Source organism: Rhinolophus hipposideros (assembly GCF_964194185.1).
Source record: "Rhinolophus hipposideros genome assembly, chromosome: 20".
Lineage (NCBI taxonomy): Eukaryota > Metazoa > Chordata > Mammalia > Chiroptera > Rhinolophidae > Rhinolophus > Rhinolophus hipposideros.
The window spans coordinates 21,850,059-21,866,854 of record NC_138066.1 but is presented as its reverse complement, the minus strand read 5'-3'; the positions used below and the strand labels follow the sequence as shown (position 1 = coordinate 21,866,854).

The 16,796-nt window shown below is 35.9% G+C and overlaps 1 protein-coding gene across 1 annotated transcript in view; it reads right to left on the bottom strand.

The window, feature by feature from the left end:
- TAF15 (TATA-box binding protein associated factor 15) overlaps positions 1-16,796 on the bottom strand; it is a 31,945-nt gene that overhangs the window by 4,937 nt on the left and 10,212 nt on the right. The window contains exons 6-11 of the mRNA XM_081027443.1: positions 16,297-16,487; positions 14,680-14,800; positions 7,659-7,693; positions 7,013-7,045; positions 5,682-5,791; positions 4,497-4,626 (exon numbers count right to left, since the gene is read on the bottom strand). Coding sequence (XP_080883569.1) covers positions 4,497-4,626; positions 5,682-5,791; positions 7,013-7,045; positions 7,659-7,693; positions 14,680-14,800; positions 16,297-16,487 — 620 coding nt within the window. The remainder of the gene's footprint in view (positions 1-4,496; positions 4,627-5,681; positions 5,792-7,012; positions 7,046-7,658; positions 7,694-14,679; positions 14,801-16,296; positions 16,488-16,796) is intronic.

The following is a 16,796-nucleotide window of genomic DNA, read 5'->3' as shown; positions in this document are numbered from 1 at the left end:
ATTACAAAAAAAAAAAAAAACACTACAGGCCAATATCCCTAATGAACAGAGATGCCAAAATCTTCAACAAAATACTAGCAAACCAGATTCAGCAATACATTAAAAAGATCATACACCATGATCAAGTGGGATTCATTCCTGGTATGCAAGGTTGGTTCAATATCCACAACATCAATTAACACACCACATTAACAAAATGAAAAATAAAACTCATGTGGTCATATCAATAAGATGCAGAAAAAGCATTTGACAAAATCCAGCAGCCACTTATGATTAAAAACTCTTAGCAAAGTGGGAATAGAGGGATCACATCTCAATATAATAAAGACCATATGTGATAAACCCACAGCTAACATCATACTCAATGGGGAAAGGCTAAAACCTTTTTCCGTAAGATCAGGAACAAGACAAGATTGCCCACTTTCATCACTTTTATTCAACATAGTTCTGGAAGTTCTAGCCACAGCAATCAGACAAGAAAAGAAATAAAAGGCATCCAAATTGGAAAGGAGGAAGTAAAATTGTCATTATATGCAGATGACATGATACTATATACAGAGAACCCCAAAGACACCACCAAAAACTATTAGAACTGATAAATGAACTTAGTAAAGTAGCAGTATACAAAATTAATATTCAGAAATCAGTTGCATTTGTATACACCAATAATAAACTATCAGAAGGCTAAATCAAGAAAACAATCCAATTTGCAATTGCTTCAAAACAGTAAAATATTGGGGCAGCCAGTTAGCTCAGCTGGTTAGAGCACGGTGCTCTTTAATAACAAGGTTGCCGGTTCGATCCCCACAGGAGCCAATGTGAGCTGCATCCTCCACAAATAGATTGAAACAACTATGTGACTTGGAGCTAATGGTTCCTGGAAAAACACACCAAATAAAAGCTTTTTTTAAATAAATAAATAAAATACTTAGGAATGAATTTAACCAAAGAAGTAAAAGACCTGTACTCAGAAAACTGCAAGACACTGAAGAGAGAAATCAAAGAAGGTACAAATAAATGGAACATTTACAAATAAACGTTCATGAATAGGAAGAATTAACATAGTTACAATGTCAATACTACCTAAGGCAATATAGATTCAACACAATTCCTATCAAATTACCAATGATATTTTTTTCAGAAATAGAACACATAATCCTAAAATTTATATGGAACCATAAAACACCCACAATAGCCACGGCAATCTTGAGAAATAAGAATAAAATGGGAGGTATCACGCTACCCGACAATAAATCATACTACAAGGCTATAGTAATCAAAACAGCATGGTACTGGCATAAAAACATATACATAGATCAATGGAATAGAATAGAGAGCCCAGAAATAAATCCATTCCGATATGGTCATTGAATCTATGACAATGAAAGCAAAACATTGGGGTAAAGACAGTGTATTTAATAAATGGTGCTGAGAAAACTGGACTGACAAAAGCAAAAAGATGAAACTGGGCCACCTCCTTACACCACATACGAGAACAACTTCAAAATGGATTAAAGACTTAAACGTAAGATCCAAAACCATAAAACTCCTGGAAGAAAATATAGGGAGTAAATTTGCAGACATTACCCTGAGTAAGATTTTCACTGATATATCCCCTCAGGCAAGGGAAGTTAAAGAAAAAATAAACATGGGATTACATCAAACTAAAAAGTTTTTTCACAGCAAAGGAAACCATCCACAAAACAAAAAGGTAACCTACTGAATGGGAGAAGATATTTGTCAATAATACATCTGATAAGGGATTAATATCCAAAATTTATAAAACACTCAATTCAACTCAACACCAAAAAAACAAACAACCCAATTAAAAAATGGGCAGAGGACATGAAGAGACATTTCTCTAAAGAGGACATACAGATGGGCCAACAAACATGAAAAAATGCTCAACCTCACTAACTATTAGAGAAATGCAAATAAAAACCACAATGAGATACCACCTCACTCCAGTTAGAATGGTTAACATCAGTAAATCAACAAACAGCAAGTGCCGGGGAGGTTGTGGAGGAAAGGGAACCCTTGTACACTGTTGGTGGGGTTGCAAATTGGTGCAGCCAATGTACATCAGTATGGACTATGGACATCAGTATGGATGTATCTCAAAAAACTACCTTATGACCCAGCAATTCCACTCTTAGGTATCTATCCAGAAAAATCCAAGACACTAATTCAAAAAAATATATGCACCCCTATGTTTATTGCAGCACTAGTCACAATAGCCAAGACTTAGAAACAACTGAAACACCCATCAGTAGACTACTGGATTAAGAAATTGTGGTACATGTATACAATGGAGTATTATTCGGCTATAAAGAATAATGAAATCTTACCATTTGCAACGATATGGATGGACCTAGAGAACATTATGCTAAGTGAAATAAGTCAGTCGGAGAAAGACAAATACCATATGATCTTACTTATATGTGCAATCTAAAGAACTGAATAAATGAGCAAAGTAAACAGAAATAGTCTCACATATAGAGGAAAAACTGATGTTTGCTAGATGGGAGGGGAGTGGGAAGAGGAAGAAGGGGAGGGGATTAGAAAGCACAAATTGATAACTACAATAATGCCACAGGGATACGAAAGATAGTTTGGGGAATATAATCAATAATGTTGTAAAGATTTTGTAGGGTGTCAGATGGGCACATGTCTTATTAGGGAGACCACTTCATTGACGGTGTAGATGCCTGACCACTGGCACTGTACACTTGAAACTGAATAATATTGTATGTCAACTATAATTTAGTGTGTGTATATAGATAGATAGATAGATAGATAGATAGATAGATAGATAGATAGATAGATAGATAGTCACGGGATATGGAGTACAGCATAGGGAATAGAGCCAATGGAATTGTAATAGATATATACAATGTCAGAAGGGCAATAGATTGGAGGAGGGGGGTTATCACTTTTTAAAGGGTGAAATGTCTGTTACATTGTTTTGTACACCTGAAACTAATTTTAAAAAAATGAAATAAAATAAAATAAAAATAACCTGTGCATATGTGATTACTTACATACCCCACACATATACACATATTCTGCTGCCCCAGGGCCTTAGAGACAGAAATTAATCTTTTAATTTTATATTAACTAAGAGAACTGTCATATAAAGGTGCTCAAGGATTCATAAAATGGTTATAAATCCAGGAGTCCTGGCTCTCTAACCAGAGCCCTAATCATTGTGGCTAGCAACTTTCCACGATGACAGATGGTATGACATGCACTTTGACATAGAAAACCAGTCTGGATCAATATTTTAAAAGCTATAAAAAGACCTAGTAAGCTCTGGACTATGGAGAAGTTTAAGAGGCTCATATGCGCTGTGGGCCAATGGCACCATAATTTTTAACATATCATGAGCAAAAGAAATTGCTTTATAATTCACAGAAACTATAAAAAATAAAAGGCAGGAAAGTGAGGAAGAGCAAAGTGATGGAGCCTGATGGATTATTGCAAAAAAGTAAAGAATATGGAGGTAAGGACAGAGTATCACAATCTCATCTTTGAAGAAGAAATGCAAGTATGTTTTGGAAAATACAGGTAAATTTATAACAACATGAGGAAATGACTATGCTAAAATGTTAAGTGAAAAAAATATGAGACAAAACTACATTTAGAGTATAAACTATTTTCAAAATACATTTTAAAACTCTAGAAGGAAAGTTAATAAAAAATATTATCAGTGGTTATCTCTGAGTAGAGGACTATGGTTGCTCTTCTACTTTCCCATACATTATTATTTTTCAGAGGGGAAAGAAGTCTTACTATTTCTTCTTTGTATTTGAAAGAAAATTAATCTAAATTTAAAATATATATAGGGTCAACCAGGCCAACCCTCTACATCTAGATCAGGGTGGCCTCAAGCACAAGGAATGATGTAAGGAAATATTCTAGACACACAAGGAGAAAGCTCATTTCATTTCTAATGGTATGTAAAAACTCTGGCCTGCATTTTTAGTGTCTACAAAAGTAAGCATGAAAATGACCACTGTCAACCAAAACATATTTTGACTTCAAGACTAGAAAACATTTATCCAAGGACCAACCTGGTGGCTCAGGTGGTCGGAGCACCGTGCTCCTAACGCTGAGGTCACCGGTTCAATTCCCACATGGGCAGTGAGCTGCACCCTCTACAGCTAAGATTGTGAACAACAGCTCTCCCTGGAGCTGGGCTGCCGTGAGCAGCCAAAGGCCAGTGTGAGTGGCTGACAGCCAGCGTGGACAGCCAGCGTGAGCAGCCAGCAGCTGGCAAGAGCTGCTGTGAGTGGCCTACCGACAACCGGCAACCAACTGCCTCAGCCAGGGGAAGCGCAAGGCTCATAACACCCACATGGGCCAGAGAGCTGTGTCCTACACAACTAGACTGAGAAACAATGGCTTGAACCGGAGTGGGGGGTGAGGCAGACGAAGGGGGGGAACAAAAAACATTTATCCAAACTACATGTTGAAATTGTATGAATGAGATATACCGTCAAACCAGTCAATGGCTGCCTTAGCTGAAGGAGGGTCATCAAACGACACTGTTGCCTCCCCTTTTGGCTTCCCGGTGTCCTTGTCTGTGTACAGGTTTATCATCGGTTTTCCGGTCTTCTTGTTTGTCTGAGGAACAAACAAGCTGGTGTTAGCATTTTAAGAAAGTGATCAGGAACCATGTAATTTATTTTTCAAAAGGAATTCACACGTCCATATTAGAAAATACTATGCACCTGATGTACAATATACAAATGAAATTATCTGTCAGTTCTGAAAACTCTAAAACACAGTAAGTAAAAACCAAGCCATAAAAACGATATATAGTATTCTGTTTTGTCTACGTATAATTTCTTTAAACCCACAAAAAAATGTAAATAATGCTTCAAGTAAATATGTGCCTTGTAAAACAAACAAAAAAGGCCAAAAAGAATGTTCACTAAGTAAAACAATAGATTACCACTATGGAGAACACACTGGATTTGGCTGGGATGAATGTGGACGACAAAGGAGAATTTTTGCTTAATCAGCACTGCGAATTTTTTTACATATTACATGTGTAATTAAATCCTTAAGAAATTTTAGCTCCCCAAGAAGGGGGAAAAAATGAGTAATTCCATAGACACCAAAACAAGGACAACTGCCAACTGATTTCAGGCAAATGCTACAAGCTAATACTAACCCTGCTCTAAATACTGCTTTCTAGTTGAAGAGATGAAAAATATTTGCATGAAACAAATAGCACACATGACACAAGTAAACAAGTTATAAAATAAAGCTATATATTAGGCTAATATGCATCACAGACATGAAACACCAAAATAAAAAGTTGTCAGTAACAACTTGAGTTTGCATATATTGGCATTTCAGAATCTATAAAATGTTCTCACAAAATCATTTGGTTCTCACAATTTTAGGAACTAGGCAGAGACTATTTTTAGAGCCCTAGGATTGATAGCTAAAGCTGTAGAAGGCTGTATAAAGGTGAACACAAGCAAGGAATAAAAACATTCATATATTCAGCAAATTTAGCAAAGGCCTACAGACACGGGTGGGCATGTGCATCAGGGAATTTTAAGAGACAAGCCTTACTGGAGTATAGGCTTATTATGTAATCTATGTATCTTAATCAGAGGATGTGAATAATTACGACATTTTCAACATTAGCTATACTTTTCACTCACCTTAATAATTCCTATCTGTTTAAAGAACTCCCCCACTTGATCTGTAGACACACCCTCCCCAAGTCCTTGCACAAAGATCGTGTTGTTATCTGAATTATCAGATTCTGAATCTAAGGGGGGGAAAAAATAAAGTTAATTTACATATTCCTTGGTTTTATTACATCCTGCTTAGTAACCAAGAACAATAATATATTGTCCAATATTCAACTGTTTCTATGACCAAAAGAAAAAAGGACCAACATAAGAAAAATCTTATATGAACATGCAAAATGGTCACAATAGTTATATGGTCAATTAACTAAACTTAAGATAAAGTGAATCAAGTCCACACTGTGAAATATACAAGGACGATTCAGAGAGATCTTACAAATCTCACTCTTTAGATTCAGATACAGGACAAAAGCTCATGAAGAGATGAAGGAAAGTTTATAAATTAGCACTCCTTTCTTTCGAGAACTTTAATTCTTTATGGCTAAACAATACTTTTAAGGCTCTCTAGTAGAAAAGTCCCCAAATCTGGCAGTTTGGACTTCCAAGCAAGCCAAGCAGAACTGTTGGTTTCCCATTCATTGCCAACAAGCTTTGTATATACCAGAGGGTAGGGGCACCTTGACACACACCTTACCTTACACGCACACTTTTGGATTAGTACAACAAAGTAAGAAAGATGTACAAAAATTCAGTCCATCAAGGGATAATTCAGAAATTGCCATCCATATAGAATACTTTGGCATCTTAACAAAAACAAAAGTTCTGATTTCAATATATATTAAAATTTTTGGCTCAAATAGATTTTTAATCTCTAAATCATAACTTTCAAAAGGTTCCATGTAGCCTTGCATTTCATTCAAAAATAAAAAGCCACATGAAATTAGTGACCTCTACCCAGTCAGACAACTCTCTCATGTATGAATTCAGGTTTCTTAGGCCTACTGAGGAGACTACCAATCTAATGTAATATTTTCTTAATTAAACATAGCTTTTCTACTTCTAATTCCCAATTAATACCAATTCCCTCAAATCTGATTTGTAGTAATTAAATAATGCCAATTAGCAGTATAAAATCAAGTATTCTTCATAAAAGAAAAAGTAGAGCATGGGAAATCACAAATATAGCAATTCTTTCGCAGCAAGCTTTCCAATCAATCCCCTTGAATTTTTCTTTCTGGGATGTCTTTGGAAGTAAAGTTCCCCCAGTTCTGGCAGTACTATCAAATTAAATGTTCCTCCTGTACTAACTCCTCCAAACACACACACACACTTCTCCCTTGAGAAAAATGGAAAACTAACATTCTCTTAATTTCAAAGTTCCAAACTGCCATAAACCTTACCAGCATCTGGTCTGGGTCCATAATCCCTGTGACCTAAGAGAAAAGAAAAAAAAAAAGGAAAAAAAAGCTATTTAAGACAACTCATTAGAAATATTTTTGAAAAATAGTAATAATAACCAAGGCATGAAAAGTTAATACTTCCAAAATCCTTAAAAGTCAACCATAACAGATTTACAAATATATAAATTTTTATTAAAAGTTTAAGAAATCAAGATGAATGTCAATATCTCCTTAACTTGTCCCACACGGCACCTGCCACTTTAGCATTACGCTAGTATCACTTTTGTTAAGCTCTGATTGTGAAGGCTGATTGGAAAACCCTAATAATTTAAAAACACCATGTCAGCTACCTTTATTAAAAAAACGTATTGTCAAAATCCAGTGAAGGCCTCATTGGTCACCAGACTCTTTCATGCAAATTCACTGTGTAGATCCATTGGACTATTTGAGATCAACTTTGGCTTTTTAATGTTTTGATATATATACATGTATACATATATATATATAATTTTTTTCTTAAAGCACACAACACACACCAGCCTCAACAGAGTAAAAAAAAGGGCTTAGACTGCGTCTGCGGGGTATTGGTGGCTTTTAGATTTATATAGCATTTCCACTGAAACATTTTGGGATACTCAGCACTTACCACCAAAATTTTTGAAGCCACCGCGGTCACCACCACTGCAGAGGAAAAATTGAAGAAATGATTTCTTCCTTAAGTCTCTAATGTGCTGAGCCCTGGGCTCAATCTACACTTAACTGTCACAAGTAGAGCGCCTAGGAAAACAGTAGCACCTCTAACTTTCCAGTAAATTCCATTTCATTGACTTCAGAATGTTTTTACTTAAGTGTTTTCCCGAGGATCTATATCCACAAGGGTGCCTTTTCAAGTGTATTACAGAACATATATAATATACTCTTATTTTAAAATCTTCCCAGCCCCAAGCCAAAGGAATGCTATTCAAACCGTAACTTAAAGCTGGAGGCTCAGCATGAAGAATGCTAAACTACAGAAAACATTCTTTCCAAGGGGATATTTTTTAAAATATGAAAAAAAGGAAAAAGAATAGAATAACAATATAAAGCAAGATTAAGATTTTGATAGCAGAATAGGAGAGGTAAAAACTTGAGTACTACCGTGTTTCCCCGAAAATAAGACCTAACCGGAAAACAAGCCCTAGATGATTTTTCAGGAGGACATCCCCTGAAAATAAGCCTTAATGTGTCTTTTGTAGCAAAAGTTAATATAAGACCCAGTCTTATTTTCGGGGAAACACGGTATGTTCTATGGTGATACCAAAGAGTGGGTTTTATGAGATGAAGAAAAAAAGTGAGATACAAATATACATGTAAGTAAGCCTGAATGAAAGCAGTCTTAAACTTTCAAAACATACTGAAAGCTGATAAAATGAGCTCTAAAAAAAAAGCATGACTTAAAATTTCCCTCCTACTCCACCCACTATAATATACTAGATCTCTTCGCATCAGTGGTGAGCTTCATGTTGCCAAATGTTCTGTGCACTCATCAACAGACCACATCAACGACAGAATACAATATACTCCAATACTGTGGTTTCCCACAAGAAAATGACTTTGACAAATTTCTACTGTCGACAGGTCAATGGTTCTTGCATGCACAGCTTTATGTAAGAAATCTAATATCTGTCTTATCAAGAAACTCTTTAAACACTCATACATTGTTTCACTTGACTGAATTATGGAATCCTCTAAGATTCGTGTGCTGACATGGAAATAAAAACACCCAAAGTTTTTAGATCTTATCTTCTACTACTGTTAATCTTCTTTTACTATAACCCAGGAAATTAATTCAATATACTAATGTCTCTTCACTGTGTAAAAGCCTCTCCTGTAGCTCTTTTAGTGATAACCATGCCCTCTAGATGGCTGTCCTGAGCCATCTTGAGAAAAACCCCTCTAACTCAATGAGAAAGTATTCTTCCTTTATAAGTCTATTCTACTAACTTGATGTTAAATAATTTCCCCTTGCAACCAGGTATAGGTATAGACATGTTCATCTTAATTTGCCATTTATTCTATTTGATTATCAGGAAGCCTAAAATGGATTATAAGGCTATTTCAAGGCTAAACAGACAATATGAAGCTCAGATTCTTCATATACATACAGAGTCCTACTGAGTCTCTAAGACCTCTCTTTCAGAACAGTACCCAAACCCTCGCTACACTTCTAAATGACCTGTATATACCTGCTTAACTCTTTAAGAAAGGGAAGAGAACAGAGTTCTTAAAATTAAACTGCTAAAAATCTTATTATTGGAAACCAAGATTTCTCAGGTTTCTTCAAAGATGATCAGAAGAATTACAAAAAATGATGAGAAAAGAACTAGTGAAACTATTTAGTCCACACTCCTACATCAGGAGGTCAAAGTCCCCAGGATGAAGTAAATTTTTAACTAGGAAATTTTCATAAGTAAGTGCTAGAAAAGTTACCTCTTAATTATTCTGCTTTCATCTTAACCAATTATCAAGTTGTCTATCTGGCCACAGGGGAGGGAAAATACTCAATTTCATACATCAGCTAACTCCTACAATTTCTATTCAGGTCAGCAATATAACTTTGAACAATTTTTTTAAGGGATTATACCACTGCAAAATAAAAGAGATATAAAACAAATGACATTTGCATAGGTTTATAATTTCCTATTCCTCCATATGACATTTTAACTTAAATCATCTTTACTGAGCATTTCCTTTGAAAATACAGCAGCTAAAGTTTTCAATACAACAGCCATAAATATGGAAACACCACAGTGCATCGCAAAAAGTACTACTGGGCAGTCTTCAAACGAAGAGACTCAGGATATAGCCTTAACTATCACTAATCAATCTTAAAAATTTTAGACAAGTCACTAATTCTCCCTAGGCTTCAGATTCCTCCTTCACAAAGTAAGATCCACGTCGTTGCTACTCAAAGGGCTATCTGTGGAATAGCAATATAAGCGAAGCCTGAGATCTTCTCAGAAAAGCATGACCTTGGACCTCACCCCAGACCTACTGAATCAGACTCTGCATTTTAATAAGACTCCCAAGGAATTCATATGTACGTACATTCAAGTTTGAGAAGCACTGGTCTAGATGACCTAATTATAGTTCTATGTGAAGCTTTCTTCCAAGTTCAAATGTTTCAATCATTTTCTATTTTCCTATTAGGAAGTTCCACATTAATTAGTTATATTATAATCCCTTATTAGGCAATTTACTACATTAAACACAGTAAATAACCTCAAGTAGTACTCACTATGGGCCTATGGTTAAGAATCTTTCTTTCAAACCTGAAATTACAATTCCCTTTTCCATATGCAAAGTTAAAGCCTCACTAGCAAATTAAGACATGAATGTATGTGAACATCTGTGAGTCAAGATGTTGCCACAACAAATTTCTTTTCCTCCCAGAAAAGGAATGGAACTCGTACACATAAAGAATTCCTGAAGACGCAGTAGAGGTATTTATTAAAGTAGAGACATAATATAAGCATACTCAAATTTACAGCTGAGTGCCTCCTGTGTAAGAAAACCAACTAAATATTCTTGACTCAACTACAGAAATGGCTGTTCCAACTTCAAAACCACAATGAGCAGCCTACCTATGGTAGACTCTGAGGGATCTTTCACTGTTACATTATTTAGAGGAAAAGACAGTCAGATTTAATTTCAGGTGCTAGTCAGAAAGGAAAAAGTTCTTTGACAGAATCTCTATTCCCAATCTTTAACTTTTTTAAAGCTAAATATATCTATTCAAGGACTAAAACTGCCAAGAAATAAAAGGACAATGCAGGAATCTTTATTCCCAGAAAATTCAGTATCTTGAGAGAAAAAGGGACTTGGCTAAAAACTGAAAAGGATTAGTTGAAAAAAAACTGTTCTGTGCTTCAGTTTTCATACTAGTAAATCCAGAATACAGTTTTTGGGGCACGAAGACTATCATTAATTCTAAATATAAATGACTCAATGGATTTAAATACCATTCTCAAAAATACCTCTATTTATGTTTCATCTCCTCCCATGTCTTGTATGTGTGGTAAAAAGGCTTTCTGGATTCAGCATTTACTGACATTTCAGGAGGCCAAGAATCTATCATTCTAGAGCTATATTGTCTAATACAGTATTCACTAGCCATATGTGGCAACTGACCATTTGAAATGTGGATAGTCTAAATGAAGATGTACTCTAAATGTAAAATACAAAATGGATTTCAAAGTCTTAGTAGGAAAAAAAGAAAGTACACTATCTCAGTAATTTTTATACCGATATATTAAATAAAATACGTTATTACAATTAGTTTCATGTTTATTTTTTTTAATGTGACTACTAGATAATTTTAAATTACATATGTGGCTCACATTTGTGACCCACATTGTATTTCTATTGGGCAGCACTGTTCTAGACTATCACCAGAACATATACACATTTTTAAGGGAGCTAACCAAAAACTCTTGTAAGACACTCGAATTTCAAAATAACTTTAGGCTTGAGATATTGAAGCCTGAAACAGCTACTTAACTAGATGACATACTAATAATAATAGTTATCTATAATGTTCTGGCAATTTTTCAATGCATTCATCATAATGCTGAATTTAAAAACAGAATTTATGGCCTTAAGCTTCTAGTCCATTAAGAGCTCAATGATCAATTTTAGATGACAATTAGAAATTCAATCTTTTTTGCTACAACTGCTTTTTCAAAAAAAATATTGTTTCCTATAGTCCCTATAATCTTCACATTTTTCTTCCATATTTGGAAAGCTGACAGCTTCCTTTTTGTCTGAATTCTTCTTCCAACCAAGAAATCATACCACCTGAATCTAAGAATGTCCAATCCCACACATCCCACCCTCACCCACAAACTATGCCCCTTCCTCTTCAAATATTAACCCAACTAATGTCAGATTATTATTCACACAGCCTCAAACGGATCAAATTTTTAACTCTACTATTTTTAAGATGAATAAAAACACAAATGTGAGTGTTGATGAAGACTAACAAAAAATGTCTGGGTATTTTTAGTACTTAAATGTAAAACCACAAGTGAAAAAAATCCTAAAATTGGGCATTTTTATTTGAATTCAAAATACCTATATAAATAAGCTAAAAAGGACATCTGGAGCAAGATATTGTGACACATGAAAATTATATGAACTTCAAATTTGTTATCCATAAATGAAATTTTATTGGAACACAACCATGTTTATTCACTTATATTCTCTCTATGGCTGCTTTGATGCTACAAGGGCAGAGTGAAGTAGTTGCAACAGAAACCATGTGGCCTACAAAGCCTGAATTATTTACTATGTGGCCTTTCGCATAAAAAGTTTGCCAACCCAATATAGAGAGCAATCATCATAATCCATATGGATTTCTAAAAAGGCCTTTTCATGAACATCCCATTTATTGGCTTGGGGGCGAGAGGCACAGGTAGACAGCAACTGGACAAGACCCCCTCCCTCATTCCTACCCTGACTTGAACCAGATCAGCATCATTTTGACCTAATACCGTACATAGTGGGTCCTGCATAAGATTTTGTTTGAGGAGGTTTTAAGGTTAAAGATATGAAAATCAAAAACTTAGTTCATGGGTTGACCCAGTGGCTCAGGCGGTTCTCCTAACGCTGAGGTCACTGGTTTGATTCCCACATGGGCCAGTGAGCTGTGCCCTCTACAGCTAAGATTGTGAACAACAGCTCTCCCTGGAGCTGGGCTGCTGTGAGCAGCCGGAGGTTGGCATGTGCTGCCGCCAGCTGCTGTGTGCTGCTGCGGGCTACCGTGTGCTGCCAGGAGCAGCCAGTGGCCAGCGTGAGTGGCCAGCAGCCAGCCTGAGCGGACATGAGCTGCTGTGAGCGGCCAACCTCCAACCGCCTGCCTCAGCCAGGAGGAGTGCAAGGCTCATAATACCAGCATGGGCCAGGGAGCTGTGTCCTACCCACACAACTAGACAGAGAAACAGCGGCTTGAACCGGAGTTGGGCAGGGGGTGGAGGCAGAAAGGGGAGGGGGGGAACAACTTAGTTCGTGATTCAGTACATGGGCAAAAATTATACTAAAATGTAAGATAAGGTTATAAAAGTGCTTAAAAATAATTGGTTTGGTTGGTTAATGTACAGACCTCCCTCCTTTATCAGGAAGATCATTCAAGGTTTTGTCAACTCTGATTCTGAGTCATCTCTCAGAGATGAAAATATATTTTTAAAGACTTCCCTTCTACCATTCAGACATTGTCATAGTTTAATAGATAACCTATAGGATATATTAACTTCCTTATGAAGAAAATTAAATGTATGATGTACTATAAAATGTACAGCATTCCAAGACAGCCAAAACGTTTTAACTGGAACATATTATCCAAATATATTAACTGGAAAATTAGATATACCTGTGGGTTATCTTATTTGGGATTCTGTTTAAGGTAGGAGGAAAGCTATTAGGTACAGAGTTAAGGACCATGTCACTTCACGTTGTTCATTTATGTCCACATGATGGCAGACTGTTCTCTTTGATAATGAAGAGACATATATTAGTTTTACCTCAGTAAATTGACTTTGACTATCAGTCAAAAGGTCTTTTAATGTTCAAGTCGTATAAAAATTTATCAAATATGTTTAGATTTTAGTTTTGCCACACTATCAAAGCAATGAACACTAAACAGAGAGAAATACAAGTCAGTGAGATAACAGTACTGTACATAACCAGTTGTGTTTCTCAGGTCACCTAGGGAGACAGACACTCAGTCCCTAAAGAGAAAGAGTGAACTGGTACTGATGTATTATTATTAAGTGTCAGTTAACAGGCCACTGACAATTTCAATTCTCAAGGAACACAAATTACCTTTAAAGCTTGTATATTTTACACACAAATTTAAAACCTGCAAACCTCATCAGAGGACAATAAATGTCAACTACTTTTTCATTCTTGTTTTTAGGGCCAAAGTATTAAATTTACAGATATATTTAAAAGTAATTTTAAAATCAGGTTTCATAACATATGCCATAATAAATACCAAAACCGGGCAATACTAGCAATAGCGAAAAGCTAAATTAGAAAAGTCAATCCTTTCCACAGCTTAGTCTAGACAAAATACACAATGGTATGTAATTAATTATTTCAATAATTATTTACTTAAGAGGGACAAAATAGTTTGGTTACATAACATTCTCTTTTTGCCAAACCCAACTTTATAGTCTGCTATTGCCTCTTAATATTTTCCCTTCCCAAGGGGATTCAAGATTAAGGAATAGCCTCTCTGCTCTCCAATCTACAATTAACTTACCTTTTATTTTTTACATACAAAACACTTGGATTTCCCAAAGTCACCTTTTAAAGGAGTTTAGATTCTATAGCTCTAGCAGGAAAAACATAGTTATTTAAGTGGTTTAACCACAAATGTAGTAAGGGACTTTTTTCCACTGGTGTTTAATGTACACCACATAAACTAACTGATAACATTAGCCCATTATGAGGTAATTTTTGGGACATCTTAAGACAATATAAATTTTGAATTTCTGCCTTCTTCTCTACAACACAATCTCTTTAAGCCACTTAACTAAATTAAATGCTGGAATCAAACCAGCTAAGTAACAACAACAACAAAAAGAGAGACAAAGAGGAAATGTAGACATTTATACCTAAAAACTTACCTTGATCCTGTCATAGGACCTCTTCCATCCTTGTCATATCCCCCACGCCCTCTACCTCCTCCCTGTGACCCGCCATATCCTCTATTATCTTCTCCATACCTACTCACATCACGACGGTCATCTACAAAAAATAAAATATACATAAATAAACAACCATTGTCATTTCTGACAGGCTTCCCATAACATAACCTTAAATGGCTTTGTAGGTCACATATCACATCCTTTGGAAAATGGCACATGTGCAGAGAACTCAAATTCAAGTCATCATAAAACCATTTGGAATTAAATGTTTGAGAATTTTATCTGTATCAAATTCCACTCTGCTAAAGTCAGACAGCAAAATAATGTGGATATCACCATTTGATTTGATGATGTGGAATAGTCTGAATTAACCTACATTAGGCACAAAACTCTTAATAAAGTAGATAAAAGCATAACCTTAATCTAAAAGTTATTACTTTCTGGGGCTGGCCTGGTGGCTCAGGCGGTTGGAGCTCCATGCTCCTAACGCCAAAGGCTGCCGGTTCGATTCCCACATGGGCCAGTGAGCTCTCAACCATAAGGTTGCCAGTTCAACTACTTGACCCCTGCAAGGGATGGTGGGCAGCGCCGCCTGCAACTAAGATTGAACACGGCACCTTGAGCTGAGCTGCCGCTGAGCTCCTGATGGCTCAGTTGGTTGGAGCGCATCCTCTCAACCACAAGGTTGTTTCGACTCACGTAAGGGATGGTGGGCTGCGCCCCCTGCAACTAACAATGGCAACTGGACCTGGAGCTGAGCTGCACCCTTCACAACTAAGATTGAAAGGACAACAACTGGACTTGGAAAAAGACCTGGAAGTACACACTGTTCCCCAATAAAGTCCTGTTCCCCTTCTCCAATAAAATCTTTAAAAAATAAATAAATGAACAAATAAATAAGTAAATAAAAGTTATTACTTTCTTCACCTCAAAAATATCTAAATGCAAACTAAGAAGCATGGACAAGGAATAACTAGATTTTAAAACTGAGAAATATGCAGTGCATATATTCACTGAAGAAGATATTCAGTGCATGAGCTACTTTCCTCATTCACTTATTCACACAATTGTTCAACAAATATTTATTGAGCACTTACTATGAACCAAGCCCCACACTAGTCAATGAAGATACAAAAATGAGTAAAACAGGACCTTTGCCCATGAAGCATTCATTTTCATGGCATGGACAAGTTCCTAAATATCAATGGCATATACAAAGTGCTACAGAAAAACAAAGAATAACTGGTCCTTCTTAGATAAGGTTAGAGGAGGCTAATATTGGATCATAATTTCCCCATCAAGTATACCACCACTACCAGAAGAACCAGTAGCAGCATTTATCAAATGATCAGAGTTGATTGAGACAACAAAGGAAATTCATGTAATCAGCCATGGAAAAGTTGCATGACCATTTAGGAATCTAAGAAGTTCAGAAGTATAAATTCGTAATAAATTTGTTTTGATGGCCATGAGAGAGAACATACTCCATATTTTTACAAACAGTTGAAATCTTATCCAAAATCCAAAACTCAATATGCAATTACAAGTAATTCTATAAGTGGGTAAAAATAATAATAAGAGGTCAGTGTATCTTACCTTGTGTGTGATGGCTGTAATTTTCCCTTTGTGAATGGTAGGACTGATTTTGATTATAGGAATCATGCTGCTGGTCATAATTTGACTGCTCATCATATGAACCTTGCTGTGGATTATAGCCTGAATGCTGGTCATACGAATCTTGTTGACCATAGTTTGACTGGTCATATGAAGGCGCTCTTCCACCTTGGCTAAACAGAAATCAAGAATTGAGAGATTTTATAAAAGAATTACGTTCACTGGAGCAAATTGACTTGACCTGACCAGCTAAATGGCCTGACCAGCTAAACCTCAACCATATTTAGTACTATTTTCTGGTGGGAATCATTTAATTCTTTTATCTACAAAATCTTTCTCACCAATGGAATGACCTTCAAACAATTTCACTATCATCAAAGAGGTGCCACATCATGAGAAAAACCACATGAACCTCTATAGTAAAGCAAAAAAATCACTATGGCTTTTGTATCTCCTTGAATTAAAAAAAAAACATTAAAGGT